This window comes from Oncorhynchus tshawytscha, linkage group LG20 (genome assembly GCF_018296145.1).
Source record: "Oncorhynchus tshawytscha isolate Ot180627B linkage group LG20, Otsh_v2.0, whole genome shotgun sequence".
Lineage (NCBI taxonomy): Eukaryota > Metazoa > Chordata > Actinopteri > Salmoniformes > Salmonidae > Oncorhynchus > Oncorhynchus tshawytscha.
Genome location: NC_056448.1, coordinates 5,227,933 through 5,247,900, shown reverse-complemented (window position 1 = coordinate 5,247,900; position 19,968 = coordinate 5,227,933). Strand labels below are relative to the sequence as shown.

Here is a 19,968-nt window from a genome sequence, read left to right as displayed (position 1 = left end):
GTAACCACCAACACTCTTGAGTTGACCTCCCCATGCCTTTACACCTGTTGCCTTGCTTCAGTCAGGTGAAGATCTACTGTTGCGACCTATGCAGTGCATTCGGAAAGTATTCAGACCCCTTGACATTTTCCACATTTTGTTACGCCACAGCCTTATTCTAAAATTGATTTTAAAAAAGTGTATTTTATTTTTACCTTTTATTTAACCAGGCAAGTCAGTTAAGAACAAATTGTTATTTTCAATGAATGTCTAGGAACAGTGGGTTAACTGCCTTGTTCAGGGGCAGAACGACAGATTTGTACCTTGTCAGCTCTGGGATCCGTTCTTGCAACCTTTCGGTTACTAGTCCAATGCTCTAACCACTAGGCTAAGCTTTCCTCATCAAGCTACACACAATACCCCATGACAAAGTGAAACAGGTTTTTAGAATTATTAGCAAATGTATTAAAAATAAAAAACATACCTTATTTACATCCAGGCCCTTTTCTATAAGTGTCAATTGAGCTCAGGTGCATCCTGTTTGTCATTGATCATCCTTAATGTTTACACAACTTGATTGGAGTCCACCTGTGTTAAATTAAATTGATTAGACATGATTTGGAAAGGCACATACCTGTCTATATAAGGTCCCACAGTTGACCGTGCATGCCAGAGCAAAAAACAAGCCATGAGGTTAAAAGTAATTTTCAGTAGAGCTCTGAAACAACAAGATTGTGTCGAGACACCGATCTGGGAAAAAGTACTAAAACATTTCTGCAGCATTGAAGGTCCCCAAGAACATAGAAGTTTGGAACACCAAGACTCTTCCCAGAGCTGGCCGTTTGGCTCAAACTGAGCAATCGGGGGAGAAGGGCCTTGTTCAAGGAGGTGACCCAGAACCTGATGGTCACTCTGACAGAGCTCCAGAGTTCCTCTGCGGAGATGGGAGAACCTTCCAGAAGGAAAGCCATCTCTGCAGCACTTCACCAATCAGGCCTTTATCTTCTTATGGCTGAAATCCCGTTAACGGGATCGATTTGACAACAGCCAGTGAAAATGCAGTGGGCCAAATTCAAACAACAAATCCCATAATTAAAATTCCTCAAACATACAAGTATTATACACCATTTTAAAGATAAACTTGTTGTTAATCCCACCACAGTGTCCAATTTCAAAAAGGCTTTATGACGGAAGCATACCATGTGATTATGTTAGGTCAGTGCCGAGTCACAAAAATCACAGCCATTTTCCAGCCAAAGAGAGGAGTCACAAAAAGCAGAAATAGAGATAAAATTCATCACTAACCTTTGATGATCTTCATCAGATGGCACTCATAGGACTTCATGTTACACAATACATATATGTTTTGTTTGATAAAGTTCATATTTATATCCAAAAATCTCAGTTTACATTGGCGCGTTATGTTCAGTAATGTTTTGCCTCCAAAACATCCTGTGATTTTGCAGAGAGCCACATCAAATTACAGGAATACTTATCATAAACGTTGATGAAAGATACAAGTGTTATGCATAGAATTAAAGATATACTTCTCCTGCTTTATGGCAAAAGCACACCATGCAATAATCTGAGTACAGTGCTCAGCCACCAAACAGATACCCGCCATGTTGTGGAGTCAACAAAAGTCAGAAATAGCATTATACATTTTCACTTACCTTTGACCTTCATTGGAATGCACTCTCAGGAATCCCAGTTCCACAATAAGTGTTTGTTTTGTTCGATAAAGTCCATAATTTATGTCCAAATACCTCCTTTTTGTTCATGTTTAGTCCAGTAATCCAAATGCACAAGGCGCGAGCACTAAGTCCAGACGAAAAGTCAAAAAATGTTCTATTACAGTTCGTAGAAACATGTCAAACGATGTTTAGAATCGATCTTTAGGATGTTTTTATCATAAATCTTCAGTAATATTCCAACCGGACAATTCTGTGACTTCAGACCCCTGATTCAAACAGCTTTTATTCGCTCCCCCTTCACAGTAGAAGCCTGAAACAACATTCTAAAGACTTGACATCTAGTGGAAGCCTTAGGAAGTGCAATCGGACCAAATTTACACTGTATCTTGTATTCCATCAATCAGGCATTTATGGTAGAGCAGCCAGGCGGAGCCACTCCTCAGTAAAAGGCACATGACAGACCGCTTGGAACTCTTTGACCTGAATGCCAAGCGTCACGTCTGGAGGAAACCAGGCACCATCATGCTGTAGGGATGTTTTTCAGCTGCAGGGACTGGGAGACTAGTCATGATCAAGGGAAGGATGAATGGAGCAAAGTACAGAGAGATCCTTGATGAAAACCTGCTCTAGAGCTCTCAGGACCTCCGACTGGAGTGACGGTTCACCTTCCAATAGGACAACGACTCTAAGCAGACAGCCAAGACAACACAGGAGTGGCTTCGGGACACGTCTCTGAATGTCCTTCAGTGACCCAGCCAGAGCCCGGACTTGAACCCGATTGAACATCTCTGGAGAGAACTGAAAATAGCTGTGCAGCGACGCTCCCCATCCAACCTGACATAGTTTGAGAGGATCTGCTTTGAAGAATGGGAGAAACTCCTCAAATACAGGTGTGCCAAGCTTGTAGCGTCATACCCAAGAAGACTCGAGGCTGTAATCGCTGCCAAAGGTGCATCAACAAAGTACTGAGTAAAGGATCTGAATACTTGTGTAAATGTGATATTTTATTTTTAATACTTTTGCAAAAATTTAGAAAAAAATGTTTTTGCTTTGTCATTATGCGTTATTGTGTGTAGATTGAGGGAGAAAAATATACATTTAATCAATTTAGAATGAGGCTGTAACGTAACATAATGTAGAAAACATCAAGGCGTGCAAATGCAATGCTGTCATTAAGGCAAAGGGTTGCTACTTTGAAGAATCTCAAATATAAAATATATTTGAATGATGTGTTTATTTTATAGTTTTGATGTCTTCATTATTATTCTACAATGTAGAAAATAGTACAAATAAAGAGAAACTCTTGAATCAGTAGGTGTCAACTTTTGACTGGTACTATACACTCAGTGGCCAGTTCATTAGGTACACCCCCCCGTTCACAGAAATGGTTCGCTCCTACAGACAGTGAGTCACGTGGGCGTGGCTTGCTATATAAAGCAGGCAGACAGGCATCAAGGCATTCAGTTACTGTTAGATTGAACGTTAGAATGGGCAAAATGAGTGACCTAAGCGACTTTGAACGTGGTATGAACGTTGGTGTCAGGCACGCCAGTTCCAAAAACTGAGAAAGGGCCGGCCTCCTGAGCTTTTCACAACCATGTCTAGGATTTACCGAAAATGGTGCGACCAACAAAAAAACATTGTCAGAGGCAGTCCTGTGGGCGAAAACTGCTCATTGAGAGGTCGAAGTAGAATGGCAAGAATTGTGGAAGCTAACAGGCGGTCCACAAACAGGAAAATAACGGTTGAGTACCACTGTTAAGGCATCTCAGAATGCACAAGTTGTTGGTCCTTTTCACGGATGGGCTATTGCAGCAGAATAACACACCAGGTTCCACTCTTATCAGCTAAAAACAAGAATAAGCGGCTCCAGTGGGCCCACGATCACCAATACTGGACAATTTGAGGAGTGGAAAAACATTGCCTGTTCTGATGAATCCCAGTTCCTGTTGCAGAGTCAGGATTTGGCGTAAACAGCCATGGCCCCATCCTGCATGGTGTCAACAGTACCGGATGGTGGTGTAATGGCGTGGAGTATGTTTTCCTGGCACACGTTAGGTCCCTTGATTCCAAGTGAGTAATGTTTCCATGCCCCGAGGAATCTGGGCCGTCCTGGAGGCAAAGAGCAGTCCAACCCAGTGCATAATAAACTGGCCAAACTGTGTGTATATCTCGTCAATAGCAAAACTTGACTGCAAAAGAGACCGGTTGGAATGTCTGACTGAAATCCAGGACAAATTTGCCTTTTTTGTAAATTAGCTGTGTTTGAATTTGTTGATTTAAAATGCGGGACATGATTTTTTTGGTTGCGGGACAAAGGGCCAAAGTGTGGAATTCCACCCTCCTTCTGTTTTACTTGTAGTGTATTTTGTATTTTTAAAGTTTTTATTAGATGGGAATAGCTTTAGAGTAGAAGGCAACACGGGTGAGCGGCCGGACCGGGACTAGACCTTGCATTTCCGGGGGTGATTTGTATTCAGCACCAACCGCTGAACCAGAATCTGGCACGAGATGTGCATTTTACCTACAGGGCAGGCTATGCATTGGGCGTGCAGTGCTGAATAGCTTTTCTGATGAACGGTTCTAAATAGACTCAGGCTACTGTTGCTCCCACTGTGTAGCTTGTCTGATGTTTAGGCAGTAACAGTTCGGCATTAAGAGATCACTGTTGCTCCCACTGTGTGATTAGGCATTCATCCCTCCCCAGGTAGGAATTTCAGCAGCACTGGCACAGGCGCGCACACACAAACACACACTAATCTCGCTCGCCAATATTCACAAACACACCTGTGTGATTCTACGAGACTATATACGCACGCACACGCAAAGCTATTCTGACAGCATTTTTTTTTTATGACCCCATGTCACCTGTGCGTGTGACAGGTGCGAGTGATGATGCGGTGAGCTGTGCGGTGATGTTGGAGGTGCTCCACTCCTTGGCCAATCTCTCCACTCCCTTACGACACGGGGTAGTGTTCCTCTTCAACGGGGCAGAGGAGACCATGCAGCAGGTGAGAGAGAAACTGGGGACAGTAGTGAACACTGGTCAGGTCAACTAAGAGGAATTTCACAATCACATTTTGATTTGTTTCAGCCAGAATCATAAATACTATTCCTCTTTTGTGCAAGGACACCTTTTGTTCTTGTATAATTCTATTCAATGACGTAACATGGAATGTGAAATATTTTATACTCTATCTATGTTAGGCGAGTCATGGCTTCATCACTCAGCATCCCTGGGCCAAGCAGGTCCGAGCCTTCATCAACCTGGAGGCTGTGGGGGTGGGAGGCAAAGAGTTGGTGTTCCAGACAGGTTTGTGGACACATCTTTATTAGGGCACACTGCAGCAAAATGTTTTGCAACTGCAAACAAAAAAGGGATTCAGGTGGTTCAGTTAAAATCAATGTTTATTGGTCGCATACACAGTTTAGCAGATGTTATAATGGGCACAGTGAAATGCTTATGTTAGTAGCTCCTAATAATGCAGTAAAATGTCAAACAAGTACACAAATAGGGGGCTCCCGAGTGGCGCAGCGGTCCAAAGCACTCCATCGCAGTGCTGAGGCGTCACTACAACCTCGGGTTCAATCCCAGGCTGTGTCAAAGCCGGCCGTGACCGGGAGCCCCATGTGACGGCACACGGGAGGGTTTGGTCGCCAGGATTTCCTTGTCTCGTCGTTCTCTAGCAACTCCTTGTGGCGAGCTGGGCGCCTGCAAGCTGACCTCAGTTGTCAGTTGGACGATGCTTCCACTGACACATTGAGCAGTGTGTCAAGAAGCAGTGCGGCTTGGCAGGGTCATGTTTCGGAGGACGCATGGCTCTTGACCTTCACCTCTTCCAAGTCCGTAAAGGAGTTGCAGTGATGAGGCAAGATCGTAACTACCAATTGGATACCACGAAATTGGGTATAAAAAGGGGGTAAAGTAAAAAAATAAAAAATCATTATAAGTACATAAAAAAACTAAATCAAGAACGTCGGGACAAATTCAGTTAACCCAGTTCAGGTGATTCAGTCAGTTTTCTTCAGTTTGGTGCCTAATGAACACGACTCAGGAACTGGGCCAATTGGAACACATTTATACATTTATATAGGTGTCCGTGTCTCTGAATCAGCAACTGAACAAGCCTTCTTGCCCCTCGGGACGGAGTAGAGCTGGCAAATATCCCCATATGTCAATTTGAGGAAAGGTGTTTTAGAAAAAACTGGCCTGCTGTTGTACATTTGAATAACTTACCTTACCTTGCTATTGTTTTTGTATCCTTTAAAGCAGGGGTCCGCAACAGGTGGCCTGCAGGGATTTTAGTTTTTGGTAAAATCACCAGGAATTAAGCTAAACATTTGTTTCATTTCAGAAATCTGTTCCCAAGTGTTCCCACAAGTACAATAAATAGACTTATATGATCGCGTCTCAACGTAATCAAGATATGTCATTATTATTTACAAATACAATCATCTATTTTTGGACTTATTTGTGATCATTTTGCAGTGTAGAAGTGATTATAATTGTGTTCTGGACACCCAACCATTTGATCCGACAAAAATCGGCCCGCGGCTGAGTCTAGTTGCCTTCCCCTGCTTTAAAGGGTCAATTCTGTATACAATTTTAAAAGTTAAATCTTCACATCTTTTACAAGTCTGTCTTCTCTCGTCTCACCTTCATTGATTCACACAGGTCCCGAGAACCCCTGGTTGATCCAGGCCTATAAGCATGCTGCCAAACATCCCTTTGCTTCTGTGGTGGGACAGGAAATCTTCCAGCGCAGGTTGATCCCATCCGACACAGATTTCCGCATCTACAGGGACTTTGGAAACATTCCAGGTAGGGTAAAGCTTCAGTATCTTCAAGTAAAGTTATCAACTCTCCTGACATTAGATTTCCACTCTGCCGTCTTGTTTTCAGTCGACTGCAGTCTGCCTTCACTTTATTTGAAGCTTTGCTGTATTGTAGTTCAACATTACTGTATGAGTTAGTGTTGAACCACCCGCCTAGGATTTTTTGGTACAAAGTGGAATGAATCTACTTTTTTTTGCAGTGGTTACAGCTGTGAGTCCTCCTGGGTAAATCTAACAGCTTTGCACACCTGCATTGTGCATTATTAGCCTTTTTTATAAATATATTTTTTCAATTTTAAATTCTTCAAGTTGTTTCAAGGTGTTGGGGATCATGGCTAGACAGACATTTAAGTCTTGCCATAGATTTTCAAGCAGATTTACTCCCAACTGTAGCTTGGTCACTCTGGGACATTCACTGTCTTCTTGGTAAGCAACTCCAATGTAGATTTATTTTGCCTTGTGTTATAGGTTATTGTTCTGCTGAAGGGTTAATACTCTTACAGTGTCTGGTGTAAAGCAGACTGAAGCAGATTCTTCTCTAGCATTTTGCCTGTGCTTAGCTCATCACGTTTCTTTTTATCCTGAAAAACTCCCCAGTCTTTGCTGATGTCAAGCATACCCATACCATGTTGCAGGCACCACCATGTTGGAAAATAAAGAGGCAGTTACTCAGTGATGTGTTGTTGGATTTGCCCCAGACATAAGGATGTTCATTTAGGCCAAAAGGTCTATTCCTTTTGTGTGTTTTTTTTGCAGTATTACATTAGTGCCTTGTTGATTTACAGGATGCATGTTTTTTGAATATTTTTATTCTGTATATTTGTATTCTTTTCACTCTTCCATTTAGGTCATTATTGTGGAGTCACAGCCATTAAACTCTAGCTGTTTTAAAATCACCAATGGCCTCATGGTGAAATCCCTGAGCAGTTTCCTCAGTTCAGAAGGATGACTATCTTTGTGTCTGGGTGGTTTAATTCATCATCCACAGCATAATTATTAACTCGGCCATGCTTAAAGATATATTCAGTGTCTGATTTGTTATTGTTTCTCATCTACCAATCACTGCTCTTCTATGAGGCTTTTGAAAAGCTCCCTGGTCTTTGTAGTTGAATCTGTTTTGGAAATGCAATACTTAACTGAGGGACCTTACAGATGTTGTATAAATGGGGGACAGCAGAAGGAGTAGTCATTGAAAAAACTCATGTCAACCCCTATTATTTCACACACTGAGCCCATGTAACTTATTATCAAATCAAATGTTCTTTGTCACATGCTCCGAATACAACATGTGTAGTAGACCTTACAGTGAAATGTTTACTTACAGGCCCTTAACCAACAATGCAGTTTGAAGAAAAATAAGTGTTAAACGTTTTTACATAAAATAAACTGAAGTAAAAAAAGAAAAAGAACAAATAATTAAAGAGCAACAATAAAATAACACTAACGACGCGATATACAGGGGGTACCGATACAGAGTCAATGTGCGGGGGCACAGTTTAGTCGAGGTATTTGAGATATGTACATGTAGGTAGAGATAAAGTGACTGCATAGATGATAAACAGAGTAGCAGCAACGTAAAAATGGGAGGAGGGGTAGCTATTTGATTAGCTGTTCAGGAGTCTTATGGCTTGGGGGTAGAAGCTGTTAAGAAGCCTTTTGGACCGAGACTTGGCACTCCAGTACCGCTTTCCGTGCGATAGCAGAGAGAACAGGCTATGACCAGGGTGGCTGGAGTCTGTTATGTGATTTGTTAAGCAAAGTGTTTGACTTTCTGAACTAATTTAGGCTTGCCTAATCAAAGGGGGTAAATACAACTATACTTTAGTTATAATTTTTTTAAAAATTTGTAAACTATTCTTGAATTTTCTTTTCCCTTTGACCTTATGGAGTATTTTATGTAGATAGATGACAATTAAATCTTTCAATCCCACTTTGTAACGCAACAAAATCTGAAAAAATCCCAGGGTTGAATACTTACGATACCCACTGTAAATATTTCTTATATTTTCTCCCGATTTTATTATCGTCCGATATTTGCCTTACCGTTATATCAATATCGGATGATATTCCACCTATAACAGATATCCATAAATAGGATGAAAAAAGGGAATTTCATGCTCATCTGATCATTTGCACCCATTCTCATGATGTTATTATTGTTGTAATGTAAGAAGTCCACATTTGAATCATATTTCTTGAACAATTGATATTTTGAATGGCAATTTATGAGAATTAGCAGTGTGGGAAAATTACACTTTAATTTCCCCACTGTAAAACAGTATATTGGCAGAAACAGTTGAAGTCTGAAGTTTACATACGCCTTAGCCAAATACATTTAACTTGGTTTTTCACAATTCCTGACATTTAATCCTAGTAAAAATGTCCTGTTTTAGTTAAGGGCCACTTTATTTTAAGAATGGGAATTGTCAGAATAATAGTAGAGGGATTTATTTAAGCTTTTATTTCTTTCATCACATTCCCAGTGGGTCAGAAGATTACATACACTCAATTCGTATTTGGTAGCATTGCCTTTAAATTGTTTAACTTGGGTCAAACGTTTTGAGTAGCCTTCCACAAGCTTCCCAAAATAAGTTGGTTGAGTTTTGGCCCATTCCTCCTGACAGAGCTGGTGTAACTGAGTCAGGTTTGTAGACCTCCTTGCTCGCACATGCTTTTTCAGATCTGCCCACAAATTTTCTATGGGATTGAGGTTAGGGCTTTGTGATGGCCACTCCAATACATTTGTTGTCCAAAAGCCATTTTGCCACAACTTTGGAAGTATGCTTGGGGTCATTGCCCATTTGGAAGACCCATTTGCGACCAAGCTTTAACTTCCTGACTAATGTCTTGAGATGTTGCTTCAATTTATTCACATAATCTTCCACCCTCATGATGCCATCTATTTTGTGAAGGGCACCAGTCCCTCCTGCAGCAAAGCACCCCCACAACATGATGCTGCCACCCCCGTGCTTCACGGTTGGGATGGTGTTCTTCGGCTTGCAAACCTCCTCCATTTTCCTCCAAACATAACGATGTTTGGAGGAATGGCCAAACAGTTTTATTGTTGTTTCATCAGACCAGAGGACATTTCTCCAAAAAGTACTTTGTCCCCATGTGCAGATGCAAACCGTAGTCTGGCTTTTTATGGCAGTTTTAGAGCAGTGGCTTCTTCCTTGCTGAGTGGCCTTTCAGGTTATTTTATTTGTATTTTTTATTTTACCAGGCAAGTCAGTTAAGAACAAATTCTTACTTTCAATGACGGCCTAGAAATAGTGGGTTACTTGCCTTGTTCAGGGACAGAACGGCAGATTTTTACCTTGGGGATTTTAGCTCGGGGATTCGACCTTGCAACCTTTTGGTTACAAGTCCAACGCTCTAACTGCTAAACTACCTGCCACCCCAAATGTCGATTTTATGTGGATATAGGACTCGTTTTACTGTCAATATAGATACCTTTGTTTCCTCCAGCATCTTCACAAGGTCCTTTGCTGTTGTTCTGGGATTGATTTGCACTTTTCGCACCAAAGTGCGTTCATCTCTAGGAGACCGAATGCGTCTCCTTCCTGAGCGGTATGACGGCTGCGTAGTCCCACTGTGATCATACTTGCATACTATTGTTTGTACATATGAACATGGTACCTTCAGGGGTTTGGAAATTGCTCCCAAGGATGAACCAGACTTGTGGAGGTCTACAATCCTTTTTCTGAGGTCTTGGCTGATTTCTTTAGATTTTCCCATGATGTCAAGCAAAGAGGCACTGAGTTTGAAGGTAGGCCTTGAAATACATCCACAGGTACACCTCCAATTGACTCAAATGATGTCAATTAGCCTATCAGAAGCTTCTAAACCCATGACATCATTTTCTGGAATTTTCCAAGCCGTTTAAAGGCACAGTCAAATTAGTATATGTTAACTTCTGACCCGCTGGAATTGTGATACAGTGAAATAATCTGTCTGTAAACAATTGTTGGAAAAATGACTTGTGTCATGCACAAAGTAGATGTCCTAACCAACTTGCCAAAGCTATAGTTTGTTAACAAGAAATTTGTGGAGTGGTTGAAAAACGAGTTTTAATGACTCCAATCTAAGTGTATGTAAACTTCCGACTTCAACTGTATATCGATCGGTAAGTTGTCCTCCCCAAAATTGTTTTCAGACCCCAACAAAATATATTGGTCAGCCTCTAATTAGTAAATTCCATCACCTATACTCTCCCTGGAGTCTTTCCTCCAATGTGACTCATGTCCCTCTGTCTGTAGGCATTGATTTAGCCTTCATTGAGAACGGCTTCATCTACCACACCAAGTACGACACACCCGACAGGATACTGACAGACTCCATCCAGAGGGCGGGTGAGTACTTTGGGCCACATAGCGGTGCTTCTCAAATAAGAACAAAGATTGTGTGGGTGGAGGGCAGTTTCTCCGTCATCAATCGGAAGCTGCAGGGAGTCGAAGAAGACCGGTACCGTGGTGTTTGAACGGCTCAGCTTAGCTCCGCTTTGGTGGGGTTTAAGCAAGGGATAGTGGGCTACACCTGTTTGCAAGTGCTTAATTTGAGACGGGTCCTGCCGGAACAGGCTCATGCACCTCTCAGATTTGACTGTTTGTTTCGGCACCTATTTAGATGATTTATTGTTTCACTGTTCGCACTGTAAACATTCTAATAAAAGCGATGAGTGTTAAATAATGTTGCCTCGTTATTTCTCTCGCCCCCCCCAGAAAGACCGTTTAAAAGCGCGATCATCCTTCTGTGTAATCATTCTCTCCTGAAACACACTGATTCCAGTCCTGCTCTCTTATTTATACATAGAGGTTATGGGGAGGGCCAGTGGTGTAAGTAACTGATCTTAACACAGGTATTGGATGTGGTGGTCAACTAGTGAAGAGGTCCCTATGTAATCACGTCACATAGCCTAGGCTAGTTGTCTCCCTACTGAATTTGAAACGTGGGAAAGTCAAATAAGGAAGAGATAAGAAAAGATAATTGAGTTTGATGACAAATGTACAGTAACATCCTCTGCCTCTGACATAAAAAAAAAACAAAGAGCCCACAGAAAAAGTTTTTGAACATGCCCGAATCAAGGTGTGTTTGGTGGCAGCAAGCATTGTAGATAAGGCTGAAGAGGACACCCAGGTTATAGTTTACATTGAAAATGAAAAAATAGACACTACAGCCAGTTTTCAGAACAGCTTTAGAAGGAGACTCAACGTCACTGCCACAAGTTTTTTCTTTACATAGTTGAATGTGCTGACAACAAAATCACACACAAATGATCAATGGAAATCAAATGTATCAACCCATGGAGGTCTGGATTTGGAGTCACACTCAAAATTAAAGTGGAAAACCACACAGGCTGATCCAACTTTGATGTAATGTCCTTAAAACAAGTCAAAATGAGGCTCAGTAGTGTGTGTGGCCTCCACGTGCCTGTATTGACCTCCCTACAACGCCTGGGCATGCTCCTGATGAGGTGGCGGATGGTCTCCTGAGGGATCTCCTCCCAGACCTGGACTAAAGCATCCGCCAACTCCTGGACAGTCTGTGGTGCAACGTGGCGTTGGTGGATGGAGCGAGACATGATGTCCCAGATGTGCTCAATTGGATTCAGGTCTGGGGAACGGGCGGGCCAGTCCATAGCATCAATGCCTTCCTCTTGCAGGAACTGCTGACACACTCCAGCCACATGAGGTCTAGCATTGTCTTGCATTAGGAGGAACCCAGGGCCAACCGCACCAGCATATGGTCTCACAAGGGGTCTGAGGATCTCATCTCGGTACCTAATGGCAGTCAGGCTACCCCTGGAAAGCACATGGAGGGCTGTGCGGCCCCCCAAAGAAATGCCACCCCACACCATGACTTACCCACCGCCAAACCGGTCATGCTGGAGGATGTTGCAGGCAGCAGAACGTTCTCCACGGCGTCTCCAGACTCTGTCACGTCTGTCACATGTGCTCAGTGTGAGCCTGCTTTCATCTGTGAAGAGCACAGGGCGCTAGTGGCGAATTTGCCAATCTTAGTGTTCTCTGGAAAATGCCAAACGTCCTGCACGGTGTTGGGCTGTAAGCCCAACCCCCACCTGTGGACGTCGGGCCCTCATACCACCCTCATGGAGTCTGTTTCTGACTGTTTGAGCAGACACATGCACATTTGTGGCCTGCTGGAGGTCATTTTGCAGGGCTCTGGCAGTGCTCCTCCTGCTCCTCCTTGCACAAAGGCGGAGGTAGCGGTCCTGCTGCTGGGTTGTTGCCCTCCTAACATCTCCTGATGTACTGGCCTGTCTCCTGGTAGCGCCTCCATGCTCTGGACAATATGCTGACAGACACAGCAAACCTTCTTGCCACAGCTCGCATTGATGTGCCATCCTGGATGAGCTGCACTACCTGAGCCACTTGTGTGGGTTGTAGACTCCGTCTCATGCTACCACTAGAGTGAAAGCACCGCCAGCATTCAAAAGTGACCAAAACATCAGCCAGGAAGCATAGGAACTGAGAAGTGGTTTGTGGTCACCCCCTGCAGAACCACTCCTTTATTGGGGGTGTCTTGCTAATTGCCTATAATTTCCACCTGTTGTCTATTCTATTTGCACAACAGCATGTGAAATGTATTGTCAATCAGTGTTGCTTCCTAAGTGGACAGTTTGATTTCAAGTGTGATTGACTTGGAGTTACATTGTGTTGTTTAAGTGTTCCCTTTATTTTTTTTAGCAGTGTAGTTTCCTTTCTGGATTGACTGACCTTCATGTATTCTACCATAAAGGCCTAATTGGTGGAGTTCTGCAGAGATGGTTGTCCTTCTGGAAGGTTCTCCCATCTCCACAGAGGTACTCTAGAGCTCTGTCAGTGACCATCAGGTTCTTGAACACCTCCCTGACCAAGGCCCTTTAGCCCCAATTGCTAAGATTGGCCGGGCAGCCAGCTCTTGGAAAAGTCTTGGTAGCTCCAAACTTCTTCCATTTAAGATGATTGAGGCCACTATGTTCTTGGGGACTTTCAATTCTGCATAAATGTTTTAGTACCGTTCCCCAGATTCTCAACACAATCCTGTCTTGGAGCTCTACGGACAATTCCTTCGACCTCATGGCTTGGTTTTTTCTCTGACATGCACTGTCAACTGTGGGACCTTATATAGACAGGTGTGTCCCTTACCAAATCATGTCCAAGCAATTGAATTTACCACACTGGACTCCCAAGTTTTAGAAACATCTCAAGAATGATTCATGGAAACAGGATGCACCTGAGCTTAATTCTGAGTGTCATGGCAAAGGGGTTGAATACTTATGTAAATTAGTTTTTTAATTGGATACATTTGCAAAAATGTCTAAAATCCTGTTATTGGTTTGTCATTATGGGGTATTGTGTGTAGATTGCTGAGGATAGTTTTATTTAATATGTTTTAGAATAAGGCTGTAACGTAACAAAATGTGGAAAAAGTCAAGGGGTCTGAATACTTTCCAAAGGCACTGGATGGTTGTTACTGTGTTTTGTGTTGTGTGGGGTGGTTGTTACTGTGTTTTGTGTTGTGTGGGGTGGTTGTTACTGTGTTTTGTGTTGTGTGGGGTGGCTGTTACTGTTTTTTCATGGCTCATGGCTCAATCAAGTATTTTTAGCGCAACCAATGTTGAGGTTGTAATATATGACAGCACCAAAAATGATTGATTTTCAATATAATTCTATCACCCAATAAGGTTTGATAAATGTCTAAAACATATACAAATATCATTTTATGGAATATCAACGGTTCACAGAATCCTATTAAGAGGAAGAAATGTGTATGTTATCTCAAATTCCAACAAGTGGATATAGCTTTTATTCAATAAACTCAATTGGTTGATTCAGAGGCTGCTAAATTGAAAAGCGATTGGGTTGGGCAGGTATTTCATATCTTATTTTCAAGCAAAAACATGGTGTGGCAATTTTGGTACATAAGTTGAATTTTGTCATGTTAAAGCAACATAAGGATGCGGAAGAAAGAATGATTTGTGTTGAGGCTCTGGTAAATGGTAATAAGGTTAAGTGTAATATTTCTGCACCAAACAAGGAGGATCCTGGGTTTTTCCATGAGGTTAAGGTTATGGGCGAAATCATTGGTGGAAATAGTGGTGGCGGGAGACTTTAACCAGGTTCAAGATGGTATCTTTGAAAAAGCTACTTATTCTAAAGCTGTACCAAGGGACAGAGCAGCACCAACCTCTTAAGGATCTGACCCTTTTTTCCCCAATTTTCGCCTAAGATGACATACCCAAATCTTTAAAAAAAAAGAGAGCAGGGGTTCAAACTGTAGAAGCCATTTCCTACATTTGAATATAAAAATAGATTTTTTTACCTATGCTACATGTTTATCTCTGGGACCCTCAGGATGACCAATCAGAGCAAGATTACTGAATGTAAGTACATTATTTACCTTCAGAGGTGAATGTCAAACCAGTGGCTGTGATATATATATTATTTTTTTGTGCACTCTCAAACAATAGCATGGTATTTTTTCACTGTAATAGCTAGTGTAAAATGGACACTGCAGTTAGATTAACAAGAATGTAAGCTTTCTGCCCATATAAGACATGTCTATGTCCTGGGAAATGTTTTTTTTTTTTTACTTACAACGTCATGCTAATCATATTAGTGCATGTTAGCTCAACTGTCCCGCGGTGGGGACACTGATCCCATTTGAGGTCAATGAGGGATCTGGTAGACATATGGAGACTTCCTTCTCTCAATCCTAGAGAGAAGGAATATTCATTTTATTCACATAACCATAAATATCATTCCAGGATAGATTACTTCCTAATTTCCAAGAGTATGACTAAAGAGGTGATAGATTGTAAAATAGGGGTTATTACTTTGACTGACCACCAACAGTGGAATTATGTATAGCAGTGGAGGCTGATATGTCTAAGAAAAGCGTTAGATCGAGGATGAATACATCCTTATTCCAAGATGAAACATTTCATCTTAAGTGGGTTTTTTCAGACAAACATTGGTTCCACTGATAAATGAGTGTGGGAGGCCTATAAAGTTTATGTTAGGGGGAAAATAATAGCACAAACCAGTAGAAAGAAAGGGAAAATGTAAGAGTTGGAAAAAGTTATCCAAGAAAAGTCTGTGATCTGAAGTACATGAGATCTATAACAAAAAGGCTGAGTATGCAATGTTTCGGCAGAGGACCAACTTATATGAAAAAGCAGGTTAAATTATTGGCTGAAAATGTTTTGTTTTTTAAAGATTCCAGTTTTGTAATACCAGATATCGAAAATGAAAGTGGGAAGGTACTGACTGGTACGAAATATATTGACAGTGTGTTATTCAACGCTTTATAAGTCTGAATGTAACTTTGTTAATTTGAATGCCTTTAAAAAAATAAAAAATGGAGCTTCTGTCCCCAAATCAAATAGAAGATTTGGATGCTCCTATACTAGAATCTGAGATAACAGCCATCATCTCAACGAAGTCTGGAAAGTCACCAGGATTAGACGGCTTCCCGGTCAAGTATTATAAAAGGAATATTATTGACGTATTAGCCCATATATTAACACGGGTGTGCGCAGCAACTCTGGAACTTGAGCAGCTACCTGACACTTTTACTGAGACACTCATTTCATTAATTCTCAAGAAGGATAGAGACCCCACTGACCTAGGGAGTTTTCGGCCTATCATTTTAATCTGAGTTGATTTGTAAGGTGCTCTCCAAAGTACTAGCCAATGAGGCTGGAGAAGGTTCTACCTCATATTATTCACACATATCAGGTGGGATTTGTAAAAAAGTAGAACTTCCACAGACAATCTAAGACGTTTGCTTCACCTCGTGGTTGAGTCAAAAAGAGGATCCTCAGGTGGCAGCCCTTTCCCTTGATGGGGAGAAGGCATTCAATAGGGTGGAGTGGGGCTTTTTGGCATATACCGTTAAAGTTTGGCTTTGGCCCTGGGTTTATCAGGTGGGTTAAGGTATTATATCCAAGAGCAGCAGTCCTTACAAATGGTATGGTCTCTTCCTTTTTGAATTTGTCAAGGGGAACCCAGCAGGGCAGTCCTCTCTCACCTCTCCTTTTTAGCACTTGGCAGCAGCAAACAGAACTGATTCAGGAATCAAAGGAGTGATGGGAGGTGCCAGAGAGCACAAGCAATCCCTTATGTTTTTAACACAATTGACACATTCTCACAGATATCTGGTTATAGGATTAATTGGCAGAGGTCAAAGGCTATGCCTGTGTCCAAGTTATATGGGGCGGCAGCATAGCCTAGTGGTGAGAGCGTTGGACTAGAAAGGTTGCAAGATCGAATCCCTGAGCTGACAAGGGGCAAAATCTGTCATTCTGCCCCTGAACAAGGCAGTTAACCCATATAGGCCGTCATTGAAAATAAGAATTTGTTCTTAATTGACTTGCCTAGTTAAATTTTAAAAAGATATATATCCTCCTGTTGCAATTATTTAATTTCTGTCAACAGGGATGAACTGGGCAGACTGAGCAACGAACTACAGAATATCATGCAAATGAATGATGCCACTACTACAAAAAATAAATGATAATCTTGATAAATGGAGGTTGCCTAATCTTACTTTATAGGGCAAAAGAAATGGTGTTAAAATAGGTGTGGCGCCTTAGTTCAATGATGTGTCCATGATGCTGCCTTCCTTACTATTTAAGCAATACAATCAAATGATTAAGGATTACCTTTGGGATGGGAAAAACCCCAGAATAAATGTGAACAAGTTATATGCTCCAAGGGATAGAGGGAGACGAGCATTATCCAATGTAGAACTATGGAACATATGATGTGATTTAGCCAAATTGGCTACGTCACACTGGGGCAATTCTGATTCCCATTTGGAATGGACTCAGATTGAGAGGTTTAAACCTATTGAGACCTTATCACGAAAAAATATTCAGAGGCCGCCAACTACACTGTTTGTATTCGGCCATATTCCCAGGCACATTGCCATGGTTAAATGCGGTAGTTTGTGCTTTCAGTTTTGCACGAATGATGCAATCTTGGTTTTAATAGTCACAGTGGGTAAAACATCTCCTATGCATTTCCTGATAAACTCAGTCACCGTATCGATGTTATTCTACGAGGCTACCCGGAACATATCACATTTTATTAGTCGGTGTGGGGGAACCGGTTCGTTGAGATAGTAGGTTGAGTTAATTAAAGTGGCTATGCATAGATGACAGCAGAGTGGCAGTGGTGTGGAGAAGGGAGGGGTGGTGGCGCAATGTGATTAGTCTGGGTAGCCATTTGATTAAATGTTCAGGAGTCTTATGGCTTGGGGGTAGAAGCTGTTTAGAAGCCTCTTGGACCTAGACTTGGAGCGCTGGTACCGCTTGACATGTGGTAGCAGAGAGAACAGTCTATGACTAGGGTGGCTGGAGTCGTCGACAATTTTCAGGGCCTTCCTCTGACACCGCCTGATTTATTTCAGCTTTTATTTCTTTCATCATGTTCCCAGTGGGTCAGAAGTTTACATAAACTCAATTAGTATTTGGTAGCATTGCCTTTAAATTGTTTAACTTAGGTCAAATGTTTTGGGTAGCCTTCCACAAGCTTCCCACAATAAGTTGGGTGAATTATGGCCCATTCCTCCTGACAGAGCTGGTGTAACTGAATCAGGTTTGTAGACCTCCTTGCTCGCACACGCTTTTTCACTTCTGCCCACACATTTTCTATGGGATTGAGGTCAGGGCTTTGTGATGGCCACTCCAATACCTTGACTTTGTTGTCCTTAAGCCATTTTGCCACAACTTTGTAAGTATGCTTGGGGTCATTATCCATTTGGAAGACCAATTTGTGACCAAGCTTTAACTTGCTGAATGATGTCTTGAGATGTTGCTTCAATATATCCACATAATCTTCCACCCTCATGATGGCATCTATTTTGTGAAGTGCACCAGTCCCTCCTGCAGCAAAGCACCCCCACAACATGATGCTGCCATCCCGTGCTTCACGGTTGTTATGGTGTTCTTCGGCTTGCAAGCCTCCCCCGTTTTCCTCCAAACATAACGATGGTCATTATGGCCAAACAGTTCTATTTTTGTTTCATCAGACCAGAGGACATTTCTCCAAAAAGTACGATCTTTGTCCCCATGTGCAGTTGCAAACCGTAGTCTGGCTTTTTTATGGCAGTTTTGCAGCAGTGTCTTCTTCCTTGCTGAGCGGCCTTTCAGCTTATGTCGATATAGGACTCGTTTTACTGTGGATATAGGTACTTTGGTACCTGTTTCCTCCAGCATCTTCACAAGGTCCTTTGCTGTTGTTCTGGGATTGAATTGCACTTTTCGTACCAAAGTACGTTCATCTCTAGGAGACAGAACGCGTCTCCTTCCTGAGCGGTATGACGGCTGTGTGGTCTCATGGTGTTTATACTTGTGTACAATTGTTTGTGCAGATGAACATGGTACCTTCAGGCCTTTGGAAATTGCTCCCAAGGATGAACCAGACTTGTGGAGGTTTACAATGTTTTTTCTGAGGTCTTGGCAGATTTCTTTTGATTTTCCTATGATGTCAAGCAAAGAGGCACTGAGTTTGAAGGTACGCCTTGGAATACATCCACAGGTACACCTCAAATTACTCAATTGATGTCAATTAGCCTATCAGAAGCTTCTAAAGCCATAACATAATTTTCCGGAATTTTCCAAGCTGTTTAAAGGCACAGTCAACTTAGTGTATGTAAACTTCTGACCCAGTGGAATTGTGATACAGTGAATTATAAGTGAAATAATCTGTCTGTGAACAATTGTTGGAAAAATGACTTGTGTCATGCATAAAGTAGATGTCCAAACTCACTTGCCAAAGCTATAGTTTGTTAACAAGAAATTTGTGGAGTGGTTGAAGAACACGTTTTAATGACTCCAACCTAAGTGTATGTAAACTTCTGACTTCAACTGTATGTGAGAAAGGCTTACAGTACTATGAGGACCTGGAGAAATTGTATTTGCCAGATAAGATTTCTGGAAATATTTACAGTTAAGGAGCTGCATAGGGTATCTTATGAGTATTAAACTCCAGAGAATGTAAAACTTGTTAGAATAATATTTCGTGTTACCAGGAATATCACACTCCGCTTCAGTGTTTTTTGTAATGTTCTCGTATGCACGATATGGAAACGGAGAGTTTAAGGTTGATTTGGCAAGTGGAAAAGTTCATTGTGACATTGAGGAGGATGTATGGAAAAAATATTGTACCATGGATACAGTTAGGAAATGTACACATTATAAGATTGTTCATAGTTACCATTGGACCCCAGTTAAATGACATAAAATGGGTTTATTGCAAAATATGTTATGCTGGAAAGGAGGTTCGTAAAAACCCTATCCCAGAGTCCCCACAGCTGTGCTTATTAGGGGATATACACTACATGCCCAAAAGCATGTGGACACATGCTCATTGAACATCTCATTCCAGAATCATGGGCATTAATATGAGGTTGGTCCCCCCTTTGCCGCTATAACAGCCTCCACTCTTCT

At 41.8% G+C, this 19,968-nt stretch overlaps 1 protein-coding gene across 2 annotated transcripts in view; it reads left to right on the top strand.

The window, feature by feature from the left end:
• Nucleotides 1-19,968, top strand: part of LOC112219599 (endoplasmic reticulum metallopeptidase 1) — a 45,762-nt gene that overhangs the window by 10,624 nt on the left and 15,170 nt on the right. For both annotated transcript variants that reach the window (XM_024380964.2, XM_024380965.2), the window contains exons 4-7: nucleotides 4,557-4,684; nucleotides 4,881-4,986; nucleotides 6,349-6,495; nucleotides 10,769-10,861. In XM_024380964.2, coding sequence (XP_024236732.1) covers nucleotides 4,557-4,684; nucleotides 4,881-4,986; nucleotides 6,349-6,495; nucleotides 10,769-10,861 — 474 coding nt within the window. The remainder of the gene's footprint in view (nucleotides 1-4,556; nucleotides 4,685-4,880; nucleotides 4,987-6,348; nucleotides 6,496-10,768; nucleotides 10,862-19,968) is intronic.